General features: G+C 54.9%; 1 protein-coding gene across 1 annotated transcript; it reads right to left on the reverse strand.

Annotated features, from left to right (window-relative positions):
- Positions 1-178: 178 nt before the first annotated feature.
- PEX6 (peroxisomal biogenesis factor 6) lies at positions 179-13511 on the reverse strand. The gene is made up of 17 exons (XM_058020139.1): positions 12648-13511; positions 12412-12572; positions 12033-12116; positions 11262-11364; positions 10954-11090; positions 10766-10877; positions 8495-8703; positions 8194-8386; positions 7767-7843; positions 7547-7679; positions 5237-5442; positions 5076-5137; positions 4483-4591; positions 3655-3771; positions 3002-3079; positions 1044-1183; positions 179-770 (listed from the first exon to the last, which is right to left on the reverse strand). The coding sequence occupies exons 1-17, from the start codon at positions 13509-13511 to the stop codon at positions 634-636; spliced, it is 2922 nt and encodes a 973-aa protein (XP_057876122.1). The 3' UTR covers positions 179-633.
- Between the last annotated feature and the right edge of the window lie 1053 nt (positions 13512-14564).

The following is a 14564-nucleotide window of genomic DNA, read 5'->3' on the forward strand; positions in this document are numbered from 1 at the left end:
CAGCCATTCTGGCAGGGTGAGAGTGGCCCCACTCTAGTTCACAGGTGTGCTCCCCTCTCTACCTGCAGGACAATGATTTCTCTGTACCACCCAGCCCACCCAAAAATTTGCAGGGACCTTCCTGAGCCTACAGACACCAACAGAAGCAACAACTTGAGGTCAGGCAGTGAGCACCTAGTGCTAGAAACACCTGTATTTATTCAGAGACTATGTCAAGTCCAGGGCAGCTGGAGCAGCAGTGCCCTGTGTCCTGCTGCCCCTCTGGCCAGCACCTCTCATTGGGGGCTGACAGTCAAACAGCAGCTGCCTCCAGCCCTGAACTTGCTGCCAAACCAGGTGCAGTTTGAGCCTTGCTCCCCCACCAAAGAATGGCCTGTCAGCCATGGAGACACCCCTACACTGCCCACAGCTCTGTCCCTGCAAGGAAATCACCCTGCCATGTTGCCAGCAGCCACAATGCACTGCTGACACCTGAGGGACCCTCACAGAGCCCACCACCCAGCAGGCCTTGGCTTGGGAAACTGCACAGACACCATTTCCACCCAAGCTCAAAAGAAGGGAGCCCGGGAGGCATCAGAGGAGAGCAGGCAGTGCCTGTTTGTGCCTGTTCTGCAGTCCCAGCTCTGCTGAGCTTTAGGAGGCTGCAAACTTCTGCTGGATGAGTCTGTACCTGAGCAGCTCCTGCTCAGAGACTGATGGCTGCAACCTGGCAGCAGCCTGCAGGAAGTCTTCCATGGTCAGGATCAGAGCAGACTTCTCAGTATCCAGCCCTGCATGAGAGAAACAACATGGAAGGGCTGAGAACAGGAGCAGCTGGTAAGATCCAAAAGCCATCAAAGGAAAAGCTGTGTCTCTCTCCTTCCCCCTGGGGCCAAGATGACCACATCTGCAGAACCTGCCTGCCTGGCAGTAACCGAGAGCCCAGCACTGTGGTCCCAAAGCTGCTGAGGATCTTCTCACACAGCCCAGCAGTGCTAACTCTCCTCTCTGCCCCTGTGCTGGGCTGCTCCAACAGCTGGCACAGGTTAGGGCAGGGCTCCTACCTTCCTCAATCCACTCCACCTTGCGTTTGACAGCACACATCATGGCATCTGAACACAGGGCATAGATGTCTGCTCCCGTCAGCTGAGCTGGGCATTTTTCTAGGATGGTGGTGAGATTCACAGAAGGATCCAGTTTAAACCTGCCAAGAGAGAAAAACAGAGGTGTAAAGGCCAAGAAAAACCAGACCAGTGTGACTGGGCAGGAACAAGCAGAGTACCCATGCTTAGCTGCCTCCAGAATGTGCTCTGCATGCTCAACAAAAAAAAAAAAAAAAAAGTTTGCTTTACTGTTTTTTTCAACAGTCACTTTTCTTTGAAACATCCCTGCAGCAGGGTCCTCTCTCCTGCTAAGCAGGATCAAAGGAAACTTTGAATCACAGCACCACAGCACAGCATGGCCTGAGTTGGAAGGGATCTTAAAGATCATCCAGTTCCAACTCCCCTGCCATAGGCAGGAACACCTTCCACTGGACAAGGATGCTCCAAGCCCCATCCAGCCTGGGCTTGAACATGTCCATGGATGGGGCATCCACAGCTTCTCTGGGCCTCTCTGGTTCCAGGCTAGGAAGCACAAAGGATGTAGGAATCAGTCTTGGAACCATGGTGCAGGATGAACTCTCTAGAACACCATCTGTTTATGCCACTGGTGTTTGACTTCTCACCTAGATAAATTAAGTGTTCCACATGCCTGGGAACAACCTGCAGTCATGGCTGGATGAGAACATGTTTAATGAGAGAGTACAAACCACTGTAACCCCAAACCACCCCATGAGAGCCACCCTGCAGACAGTGAGCCTCCTTCAGCAGGAGCAGCAGCTGCTGGAGGGCATGGTGGCCAAGACACAGGGTGTGACAAGCTGCTGGCAGCCAGCCCACACTCTCACCTCTCCTGCTAACTCACAGTGACAGGCAGAGGTGATCACAGCTACCCAGGACAGAGTCCCTGCAGAGGCAGTCCCAGCCACTCACCCAGCTGTGGTGGGGGGCACCTCTGCACTCCAATTGCAGGCCTTGCTTCTCTCCCTCCAGAGATGCTCTCAGGAGCTCAGAGCAGCTGGAAAAGTAGCCAAACCCTGCTGCTCAGCAATCCCACACAACCAGTGATGGGGAAGACACACAAATCACAGTCTGAACACCCCTGTGTCACAGACATCTTTTCATGAAAAATCCTTTCCTTAGGATTTTTTCCTCCTGAGAAGCTGAGAGGCCTCAGGAACAAAATGTAAACATTGATTATCTGCTGCTGTGGAATGCAATAGGTGCATCTGTGATTGGCCCATGCTGGATGTCTGTAATTAATTAATCACAATCAGCTGGCTCAGACTCTGTCTGAGACAGAAGCTTTGTTATCATTCTTTCTGGTTCTGTTCATAGCTTAGCTAGCCTTCTGATGAAACCTTTTCTTCTATTTTTTAGTATAGTTTTAATGTAATATATATCATAAAATAATAAATCAAGCCTTCTGAAACACGGAGTCAACATTTTCATCTCCTCCCTCATCCAAGAACCCCTGTGAACATCGTCACACCCTGAGCACCACAGGAGGAGAGGCAATGAGCTGAATGGAGCTGCCTTCACACTTGGATGGGCAAACAGCAGAGGAAATTCTCTTGCAGGAATCAAATGGGAGCTTCCTGTCCTGCAGCTGCACGGCAGTCTTACTACACCATCAGGATCTGGCTGAGCTCCATAAGAAGAGCACATGGCTGGAAAACTCTACCAACCCCTCCACTAGGACAGGCAGGCTGAGCTCCACCCATCCTGTAGAAAAACCAGTCCCAGCTGGAAATCGCTCTGTCCTCCTGCCCTACCCACTGGCTGTGGCTCAGTGACCTCAGGTGCTCCCCAGGGCTCAGACATGAAGCCAAGATGGAGCACACGCTGTGCATCAGCCCCAGGAGGGCTGTGACCCCCTGCAAGGTGGTGTGAGGAGGCTGCAGGAGCACAGGGTCACTCACCTCCTGGTGACAGCACTCAGCACCTGCAGCTGCGACTCCCGGTCCTCGCTGATGCCCACGTAGACCAGCTTGTCAAACCTGTCAGCACAGAGAGGGCAGCTGGGCACAGGCCAAAGCAAACCTGCCACAAGGGCTCAGCCCTGTGTACCAGGAGCTGCAGGACAGCTCATTTTGCTGTCCAGTTTGTGGGTGATACAGAGCCTGAAGCAGCCCACGTGCTGGAGAGACAGCAGCAGGCTGGGGAAATGGACACACAGGACCCACCCAGGGTCCAACAACAGCAGATACAAAGTGCTGCCCCAGGACAAGCAAGTCACAGGCTGGGGGGCAGCTGTGCAGAAAGGGCCCTGGGGCACCAATTCCTGCCATTGTTTGGTGCAACAGCAGCTCCCTCATGGCCCTCTGGTTGCTGAGGCAGCAACCAGAGCAGTGGGGGCAACAAGCTGTGGTATCTTACACTGCTGCTGCTACAGCCACAGGCACCAGCCCCCTCCTGGCTTCCTGTGAGCCAGGGGCCTTCACAAACAATCTCTGCAGAGGGAACGTGGTGAGGACACAGTCCTGCTCACCACAGTCTCCTGAGGAGCTCTGGGGAACCCCCTGAGTGAGGCAGGGCAGGGTGGGACATACCTGCCTGGCAGGATGGGACATACCTGCCCGGCCGTAGCAGAGCTGGGTCCAGGAGGTCAGGCCTGTTGGTGGCTCCAATGACAAACACCTCTCTGCTGGAGTGAAGGCCATCAAGCTCTGCAAGGAGCTGTGAGACAACTCTGCAGGGAGCAAGACATGACACTTAGAACTTGGCAAGTCACCCAGTGTCTCCCCTCAGCCACGAATGAAAAAAGAAGAATTGAGGACAGTGGCAGGTCCATTTCTCAGACTTCAGCTCCTATTTCTCTTCCCTGAAGAGCCCTTACACAGCCATCCAGACTTCTCCATCAGCACAGCCAGCAAGCACATGGGCTCACTGCAAAGTAGTCCAAATCCCAGACAGTCCTTCCGAACAGGAAGACTGGATGGGGACTACCAGCTTAGCAGCAGAGCAGAGGAGGCCTAGGGAAAATAACCCTGTTTCTGGGTATCTCTAAGCTGTACACACTTTGCTTCTACCAGGAGCACCTGAAAGGTTTCCCACCACAGGGAAACAGCAGCTAATAGGAGGGCAGAACAGCAGGAGTGTGAAGGATGACCTTGGAGAGGCCAAAGGGAGCACTTGGCAGCCACAGAAGCAGATGGAGGAGACTGTCTTAACCAAATGTTTGCACAACTAGCTTGGGCAATCGGGAACCTGAGGCAATGCAAACAGCAGTACTAATGCTCAGAGAGAAGAGACAGGCCATGCTGAGAGCTGAAGAGAGCAGAGAGAGGGAAAAACAGAGAAAGAGAGGTGGAATGGACTATGCCTTTCAGGGCAATCTCATGCACTGCCTGCAGCTGAGGCAGGAATCCTGCTCTCCCAAGGACACCTGATGCTCACTCACCTGTCCATGACACCCCCTGAATCTCCACTTCGCCCACGACTGGGGGCCAGGGAATCCAGCTCATCAAAGAAGATAATGCAGGGAGCAGCTGCCCTGGCTCTGGCAAACACTGTGAGGAGACAGCACAAAAGGTGAAAAAGACATGGAGGAGCAGTCAACAGCAACAGGACCTGCTACATTCCCAGCAGGGAAGAGGTATGGATGGAAACTAGATGTCCACTGTACCCCCAACCGCTCCTGCCTGAGTGTCTCAATAGAATGGGGACAAGCAGCACTGAGCAGGATGGGCCCTAAGGCTCAGCTGTGACTCTGAGGAGCTGCTGTCCAAGCAGGATGGGCCCTGAGGCTCAGCTGTGACTCTGGGGAGCTGCTGTCCCATCAGAACACCAGGGACAGGAGCAACAGGAGCAGAGAGAGCAGGAGGGGAAGCTGCAGGCAGCAGGGAACGGACTGTAGGAGACAGCTGGGTCCAAGCCCTTGCTGAGAGCTGTGGGTGGGAGTTGGGAAGGGGGGTTTAAGCCCTGCCTCCTTCCCTGAAGCTCTACAGAGAAGCCCCATGTCCCCACATGCAGGAGCAGGATGCACGTCCTCACCATTGCGCACGTTCTCCTCGCTTTGCCCGACGTACATGTTGATGAGCTCTGGTCCTTTCACACTGTGGGGCAGGGAGAGGAGGAAGCCAGTTAGAGACCCCCATGCCCTGCCAGCAGGAAGTCAGATCCATTGTGAGAACCCCCCTCACATTTCTCCTCACCTAAGGAATGTCATGGTGCATGTTGTTGCCACAGCTTTTGCCAGCAAGGTCTTCCCTGTCCCTGGAGGCCCATACAGCAGCAGCCCAGAGCGGCACAGACCCAGGGACAGCAGCTCTGGGTGCTCCAAGGGCAGCTGGATAGTGTCCAGGATCTCCTTCTTCACCTCCTGCAGCCCACCAACATCCTGCCAGGACACTGAGGGGATCTGCCAAGAGAGGGAGAACCTTGTCAGCACTCACTCCTGAGCCCCGAGCGTGCCTGGGCAGCTCCAGCATCCAAAATCCACATTTCCCCTCTTCTGAGCTTTGCAAGGGAGAACCAAACTGTACAAACACATCCTCAGGCAGGCTGCACTCACAGAGTGTGCTTCATCTCCAGTCCTCCACTGGGAGGAGGATCCCAGGGGAAGGAGGACTCCAATCCTGCCCCTGGGATCCTAAGTCAGCAAAAAGTATCTGCAGCTTTGAGGGGAGAGAGTCTTGCTGCAGACAGCCTTTGGGATGTGTGAAGGAAGGCAAAAATAAGAATAAAAATTAAAAATTAACTGTGCAAGGGCTTCACACCTTCACACCTTGCAGAGGGACAGAATCTGGGCTGCCCTGAGCTCTGTGATGGCAAGGGGGATGTGACAGAGAAAAATCCTGCAGGACAGTGTATGGAACACTCACTGCTCTTGAAAGGGGAATGCAAGAACAAAGTCCATGTATGCTCACGAGGGGGTCAGCTGCAGACATGTGAGGGGTCAGGGAGAACATAGAGAAGACACCAAACCTGAGATGGGTGAGCCAAGACCTCTTGGGTTATTTTGTGCTGAGCAAAACTATCCCAGAGCATGCTGCTGCTCTGCACTTTAGGAATAGCTGGAATGCCACAGCATGCATGACATCCTCCTGAGAGTCAGAGCAGCTCTCCTGGGAAAACCCCACACTTCCTCCCCCACCTGCTGGTGCCAGCACAAATGGGGAGTTCAAAAATAGCTTAGGGCAAAATTCTTCCCCCACCTCAGCTAATTTGCATCTCCTTCCTTCACTACTGGAAATTATGTTATCTCATTTTATTTCTTTAGCTGTCCATCAGGAAAATTAGGCCAAACAAAACAAGGATTTTCAGAAAAGAAACCCAACTTTTAAAGCAAAAGGTCACTGGCCCTTCTGCAGTGACAATGGATGGAAGAGCTGCCCTCTCCTCTGCACTTTTGCTCATCCTGCCTTGCTAGAGAGAGCTCTACAGACATGAGCACAGGAAAACTGCAGCAAGGTTGTTTTCAGGGGAGCACATTGTAAGTCTAAGACAGGGTGCAGACACTGCTAACAAGAGGAGGTTTGGAATCAGCTCTCTCCAGAAGGCTCAGGTTGTAAGTGCAGACAAATGTGTGACTCACCAGAAAGTGCAAGCAGGGAACTGAAAGCAATGTTGAGAGTATCCAGGTCTGCTAATGGGCTTCCTGACCACAACCAATTACTAAGAAATCAATAAAGGAATGTAAAATACAAACAAAATTAACTCCCATTCACACAGCTCACTGCTGAGCATGCTCTGTGGTTATCTGTCTTACAGCAAACTTGGCAAACACCATTAAACAGAGCTCACTGCATGAATTAAGTGGGCAGCTGGGGTGCCAGAGGAACTGCTCCAGGGCCAAGGCTTCCTGTCCTGTGCTGAACTCAGCTGCTGGCACTCATGGGCATGGAAAAGAGCTTCTGATCACTTTGCTTGGTCCTAACACCACATTGCCCAGCCAAACCAGTCACCCCAAATGCTGCTTCCCTGGGGGCCAAGCTGCTAGGGAAGATCACACCCCTTCTGAGCAGCTGACTGCTTGTTTTCTCAGACTCTCCAGGTCACTTTCTCTGAAGAAACCCCAAGTTCTTCAAACTGCCTGTCTGTCAGAAAAAAGTCCATCCCAGCTCAAGCAGCATCCAAGGCCAGAGATGAAGTCTAAGACTTATCACACAAGGGGAGAAACTGCCCCACCAGCCTGTGTCACAGCCTCTCTGTCCCCTCAGGCCAGGTGGCTGGGGAGATCTCAGGGAGACAGCTCTGCCCCCCAAGCTGCACAGCTGGCACCCCTCCAGCACCACTGGTCTGCATTTAGCACTGCACGAGCTTCCCTGACAAATTCCAAGCCAAGAGGGTGGAAACTGATGGGGGAAAGTCCAGAGGACTCTTTCCCACTTAAAGGTGAGGGAATACAGGGAAGGACAGAGCAGGAAACAACATGTCAGAACACAGCCCTGCAAGATCTGTGAGGGCATCTTGAGCCAAGAGCTCTGCAGAACCCAGCCCCTCCTTGTGCCCCAACATCTCACCTTTGGGGCCCCCACTGCCTGAGAGTGGGCATCATGCAGCTGCTCCAGTGCAGCACTAAAATCCTCCTCGAGCACCGGGAACCCTGCAGTGCAAAAATCCCTCTCCACTTCTTCACTCAGCCCGCCTGGAAAACTGGTGAGGAAAGAAAGGGAAAGGAGTCAGACTGTGTCCCACTAGTGGCTGCAGCCCCTGCCCTCCCCTCCCTGCTGCCTGTGCTACCTCAAGGCCTGGATGCGGGTGCAAGCAGCCCGGCTGCTGTGGGACAACAAGGCACAGAAATCTCCCAGCACAAATCCCTGTGGATGCAGAAACAAAGAGCAGCAGTTCAGTCCCTCACCACAGCTACACCTAGGCCATAAAAAGCATAGGGAAAAATTCCTTGCAGAGCTGTTCCTTGAGCAGCTGTTCCTGCTTCAAGGCTCTAGCTTCATTTTTTTTTATTAGCAGAGCTGAACATCAGCCAACACCTCTGCAAAAGGCATGGACTAGAAATCTACATTTAAAAGCTGATGTCTGAACACCAGGATTAGCCACTGAAGAAGTTGTTTGGGCTGTGGGAATTACCCCTTTCTCCAAGGCCAGCTGGGGAGATTGGCCCAGCACTGCCAGCCTGGCCATGCCCACGTGCTGCTGTGCTTTTACTCACTGCAGTCCTGCGGGCCAGCTTGGACAGGCTCACTTCTTTGCCCAGAGGCAGGCCGGCAGTCAGCATGCCGAGCATCAACCTCCTCTGCTCCTCTGAAGGGGCCTCAATCTTCACCTCATGGAGGAAAGCAGTCTGCACATCTGTGGGAACATCCTGGGGCTTGCAGGTTGTGCCAATCACCAGCACGGGGTGGCTGTGGGGAGAAAGGGGACAGTGCATGGTCTCAGCTCTGTCTCTGCTTCTCCCTTGGCAGAAGCAAGCAATTACCTTGAATACCCACAATATGGTGCAGGGTCCATACCTCAGTGCTGGCTCTGTGTCCAGGAGCAGCTGCCTGAGGGTAGCAATGACCCTGGCGTCCTCCCCGAGCCCGTCTCGCTCTCTGCCAAGCACCTCGATGTCTTTGAGCAGGAGCACACAGGGCTGGTACTGCTGGGCCTGGCTGAAGGCCACCTGCACTTTCTCCTCTGTGGCTGCACTGGTGTCACTGCACAAACTGACACAATCGACCTGCCAGACACACAGACAAGGCAGTTGCAACATGCATGGCTGGGGGGACATAGGACAACATTGCACAAAGCTTTGCACGGGCAATTCATGGCTCAGAGGACATCAAACTTGGTGTTTCCCAGTATTTTCTGAATATGACATTCAGGTCATATTCAAAATAGGCACGTTCTGGATGCCTTAGCATGGATAAATGGCTGTCTCTTGCTTCTCTGCAAGAGGTGAGGTAGGCAGGAGGGTCTTATCTGAAAAAGGTGAGGCAAAGGGACCAGAGAAATCAACACAGTGGATATCACAGCTCAGCAACCTCAGCTGGAAGAGATGGGAGCTGGAAGGGAGATGAGAGCTGTGGAAGACAGGGAGGACAAAGTATCTTGCACAACAGTGCACTAAGTAGAGGAGGAGGCCCAGGAAACTGCTCAACCAGTGCCAGACCGGCTCAAAGTGCAGGGGGAAGGTAAAGGTGATGGGTGTTTGGGGGGAAGTTAGAGATGGCAAGAGGCCCAGACACTGTTTACAAAGCAAACACTTGCTGAAGTCATCCAAGGAAGAGGTGATTGGTGAGCCTTGAACAGCAGCCTGGGAACAGGCAGTGCTGCCTCCTAGTGCTGTGAGGTTGTCCAGGGAGACTCAACCATCCCCAGGACTCCCTGAGCTTCATCCTCAGCCTGAAGCAGGGAGAACAGCTCCCTAAAGGGCAAGGACAGGGACACAGTGCAGAGGAACTCCTATGCTCCATGTACTACAGAAAAAACCCAGGAGTTGTAGGGTTGTAATGGCAGCAGCATCTGTATGCAAGCACTGAAAGGCAGAGAGAAAGGACAAAAAGTTGTTTATCAAGTGGTGGACATTGGATTTTCTTCCACAAAAAGAGGAATCTTCCAGCCCTATTCTTTCCATTTTTCTTCTTCTTCTTCCATGTCCTTGCAGAATTTCAGAAAGTCTCCTAGCACATGACTTTCTCTCACTTTTGCAAACATATCTCTACAGATCCAAGGAAATTAAAACATTTGTGGGATAATCCTGGGCTGTCAGAGTGAACAAAAGAGGTATGCTGGAAGAAAATAGCAATTTTAACAAGTCACTGAAGACTCTGCTGGTTCCCAGAACCTTTTGTGCTGGACAGAGACGGGTGCTAAATCTCATTTTGGCCATCCAGGCACATAACATTGCCATCAAAAGGACTTTTCCCATCAAAAGGACTTTTCCCAATCAGATGTGGTTTTGTAACAGTAGATTTCTCATCCAAATACTCTCACCTATACAGAGAAACCTCTCCTTTAGCTTGCCTGCTCCCACCAGCTTCATCTGACAGTCACAGGCCTCATGCTGGCACAGAGAAAAGTAAACACCTCCCATGCTCTGTTGACCTCTCAAGCTCTTGTCAAAAATCTCTTTCAAAAAGATCTTGTAAAAACTTGTATCAGACTCTCCCTTCATTCTTTATTTTTCAAGCTGAAGAATTTATTCACCTTTTCCCCACACAGAAACTGGTCTAGACCCCTGATCTTACCCAGTGTACTTCTCTGATTTTTTCCAGTTCAGTTTTATGCTTTTGTGATGGGGAGACCAGAACTGTGCATGATGTTCAAGCTGTGTCAAGAAATGGATTTGCACAGCAACAGCACCCACTCTCAAGTTTGTTTCATAAAATGTGATCTGATTTTTTACACATACAGAGAGCAGAGCACAAGTTTTCAGGGGGCCATTGATATAAAACCAAATCCTTAGTACTGACAGTCAGCTGGAACTGTATCATATTCCACATTAAACCAACTCCAGTGAATTTCATCTGCCACTTCACTGCTCTGGCAGTGAACACAGTCACAGGGCAGCTGTTTTACATGCCAAGAGATTTTTGAGCCACGTGCTAGCATGAAACCAAGGGCTGCTTTTCTTTTCCTTCAGCTAAAGAAGATCTCAGCATTATTTGTCTGCATCTGCACGTGCAAGCAGCTCCTGGATAGGCTCGTGTCACGGCTGCAGCAGGGCCGACTTAAAACACATTTCCATAATCCTCTGTCTGCTGTAAATCCACCAATCCACTGTGCCCAGGAGGAATTACCTTGAGGAGGTGGAGGTTGAGGCAGCTGCACACAGCTCTGACAGCCATCAGCTTCCCGCTGCCGCCAGGCCCCGAGAGGAGCACGCTGCCCACGCCGCTCAGCGCGCTGGCCCTGCAACACACGCCGAGGGGAGCTCTGCCTGCGGCCCCACCGCTCCCAGGGCTCCCTCCAAGGAATTCCCACTCACCGACGGCGCAGGTGGGGCCGGAGAGCATCGCAGAGCTGCTTCACCACTTCAGAAAGCCCCGCAGGGGACAAACTGCTCCAGAACTCACTGCTGTTATGGGCTGGGGCAGATGGCACAGTGCTGTTTGTTGAACCCACCTGTGAGGAAGCAAAAACGCCACCCAATAAAGACCGGTGCCAAGTGACAACATCTGCCCTGAAATGCCACTTTGCAATGGCAGGAGGCACAAGCCTCCACAGGTACACTTGTCATCCACAGTGCAAGCTCAGCCTCAGATCTCCCCCCTCTGCTCTCCACCAACATCTCACCAGATAGAGAGACGTGTTCTGGGTGTCCACCAGGTAACCCTCGGACTGCTCGCCTTCCACCATGCCGACGATCTTCTTCACCTTGAAATAAAGCTCTGGCCACCTAAGGGAAAACAAAAAAAGCATTCTGAAGTGCTTAGCCAAGATCTTGAAGGAAGGAACAATATAAATGTCAACAAGAAGACAGCTGATAAGCACAGGTAAGCAGAAAAACTCTTGTCCTCCTGCAGTATGCACAAGGATCACCCAATGGAAATGTTGGGAATGCCACTGGGAGCACCCTTATCCTGATACAAAGGGGATGTTCTCCCATTTAGCACAACTGTCCCAAAGCCACACGAGCAAAACCAAGAAAGGCAGAACTGGTGGCCAAACACAAAGTTAATCTAACATGAACTCCTAGGGCTTATATGCACATTTTGTTGTCACAAGTTGAGAAGCCCAGCTCCCACTTTGTTTTGTTTATGTGGCTCTGACTGCCCTCAAGCCACCCTTTCCTCTTTACTCTTTATCCCCATCAGTTGCTCTACCTCTCTTTCTCCTTTTTTCCCTTCCCAACTATTCAAATAAGCTAACAGAGGCCTCCCTCTTAGCTTCAGCCCTCCATAATCCAGCAAAAACATTTCCCTCTTCCCAGTATATTAACAGACAGATAAAAACACTAAAATCCAGGGATAGATCAGAATGGAATAAACTGATTTCAAGAGAGTCAATAATGGAAAAGTATCTTCACTCTTCTGATACCAACAGAGCCACAGTGAGTTGACCTACCTTAGGAACTTGTCTGCATTTAGTTCTATAAACTCAGCATTTCCAAATGTTGGAACACACAGGATGTCTCCTTCTTGGACCAGCCTACAAAAAATCCAGAGAGTTTCATCAGTGAAAGAGAGTAAATCCTTCTGGTTGTGTGGCCTCCCTGCCCTGCATCACTTGTGTTTTTACAGAAATGACAGAGACTTGAGGGTGACTTTTGAAGGACAGGACAAGAAGTGTTGTGTCCAAGCAGAGCATACTCCTGACAGGACAATGCAAGGGGATATTCTAAAGCTACACAGCCCCCGCACTGGGGGCGTGGATGTGCACATCCCCAGCGTGCGGCACGGCCGGACAGCGCCTCTGCCCCGAGCGCGCACCGCGCACAGCTCACCGCGGCGTTTCGAAGTGCCTGTAGAGCACGCAGCCGTAGCTCCCCCGGGTGTTGTACGCCGGCGAGCACACGATCTCCAGGTGCACCTCCTTGGCGAACGGCGGCACAGACAGCACGGACCGGCTGCCCTTCCCATCCGCGGCTCCGCTCCTTTCGTACCTCTGCGGAGGGCACGGGGCGCACCGTGAGCTGCGGCTGCCGCCGCCCCGCTCCCCGTCTGCCCGGCCGTGGCTCACCTGCAGCCGGAGCTGTGCGGCGGCGGCGGGGTCGCAGCCCAGGTTGAAGGCCAGGGCCGGGGCCAGCAGCGCGGTGCCGTCGGGCGGCCCGCGGCGGGCGGCCCGCGGGTACTCCCATGGCGGCGGCCGCGCCAGCAGCGCCGCCAGGTGCTCCCGGGCCGCGCCCTCGGCGCCCACCCGCACCCACTCGCCCTGGAAGAGCCCCAGCGCCAGCAGCCCGCGCCGGCTCACCCACAGCTCCGCCCCGCCGCCGCCGCCCGCCCCGCCGGGCACCGCCCGCAGCCGCGGCCCGGAGGCGGCGGCGGCGGCGAAGCGGGAGACGAGGGGCGGCGCGGCGGCGGACGGGGGGCGGCCGCGGGCGGTGCCCGGCGGGGCGGGCGGCGGGGGGGCGAGGGCGGTGCGCGTCCCGCTGCCCAGCAACCCCTGCAGGGCCGGGCGCGCCTCCAGCACCAGCGGGCCCGGCCCGGGGCCCGGCCCCGGCAGCGCCTCGCCCCGCCGCGCCAGCACCGCGCCGCCCGCCAGCCTCCCTGCCCGGCCCGCCGCCCCCAGCAGCACCCAGGCCAGCGCCGGCGGGCGCCGCACGGGCCACACGGCAACCCTGCGGCCGGCCGCCAGCCCCAGGCGCCGCAGCAGCGCCCCGCGCAGCCACAGCTCCGCGCCGCGCCGCCCGCCCGCCTCCAGCGCCACGGCGCTCAGCAGCACCGGCTGCGCCCCGCCGCGCCCCGCCGGCCGCACCGCCAGCACCAGCGCGCCGCCCCGCCCGCGCAGCGCCGCGCACAGCCCCGCCGGCGCCAGCAGCAGCGCCGTGGCCGGCCACAGCTCCGCCGGCGGCGCGTCCAGCGGCCGCAGCACGGCCACCGCCATCGCGCCGGCAGCGGGGGCGGAGCGGGGCGGAGCGGGGCACAGGCAGCGGGGGCGGGCCGGGGCGGAGCGCGGTGCCGCCACACCCCGGGCAGGCCGCAGAGCGGCGGCGCGGGGCGGGCCCGGGCCGGGTTGGGACTCTGCGCTCCGGCGCTTGTTCCGAGCCGTGCGGGCGGCAGCGACACCCGGTGACGGTGACACTCGGGCCCGTCCTCCCCGGCTCCGGGAGCCTGCAGCCAGAACCTGCGGGTTCCCCTTCCCAGAGGGGGAAGGTGGCCAAAGAGGCGGGCGGGGATTTTGCTGTTCCGCGCCCCCCCCGCGAGCCTCGCGGCCGCACAGTGCGAGAATGAGAGAAAGGGCACTCGGTGCCCTTGCCTGTGGCAGCCTGTGGAGATTTTGCGGGCTGGACACGTGCACCTGGTTTAAAAGAATGGGTTTGTATTGGTGTTAGTGCTGAATTAACCTAGGAAGTCATAGAATAGTCTGAGTTGGAAGGGACACAGAATCATTAAAGCCCAACTTCTGTCCCTGCACAGGACAAGCCCAGTAATCACAGAGAATGCCCGAGAGTATTGTCCAAACACCCACTGAACTCTGTCGGGCTTGGTGCTGTTACCGCTTCCCTGGGGAGCCTGTTCCAGTGCCCAACCACCCTCTGGGTGAAGAAGCTTTTCCTAATATCCAACCTAAACTTCCCCTGATAGAGCTTTAGAGCCATTCTCTCGGGTCCTCTCGCTGGTCACCACAGACAAAAGATGAGCGTCTGCCCCACTGCTTTAATCGTGCAGACTGCGGTGGCGTCTCTCCTCAGCCTCCTCCAGGCTGAACAGACCAAGTCACCTTAGCTGCTCCTCACAAGGATGGCTCTTCACCATCTTCGTAGCCCTCCTTTGGAAGCTCTCTAACAATTTCAGTGTCTGTTTTACATGGCAGCGCCCCAAACTGCCCCCAGAACTCGAGGTGAGGCCGCCCCAGGGCAGAGCAGAGAGGAACAATCCCCTCCCTCACTCATCCAGCAGGCGATGCTGTGCCCGATGCACCCCAGGACAGGGTTGG

Source organism: Melospiza georgiana, chromosome 3, assembly GCF_028018845.1.
Source record: "Melospiza georgiana isolate bMelGeo1 chromosome 3, bMelGeo1.pri, whole genome shotgun sequence".
Lineage (NCBI taxonomy): Eukaryota > Metazoa > Chordata > Aves > Passeriformes > Passerellidae > Melospiza > Melospiza georgiana.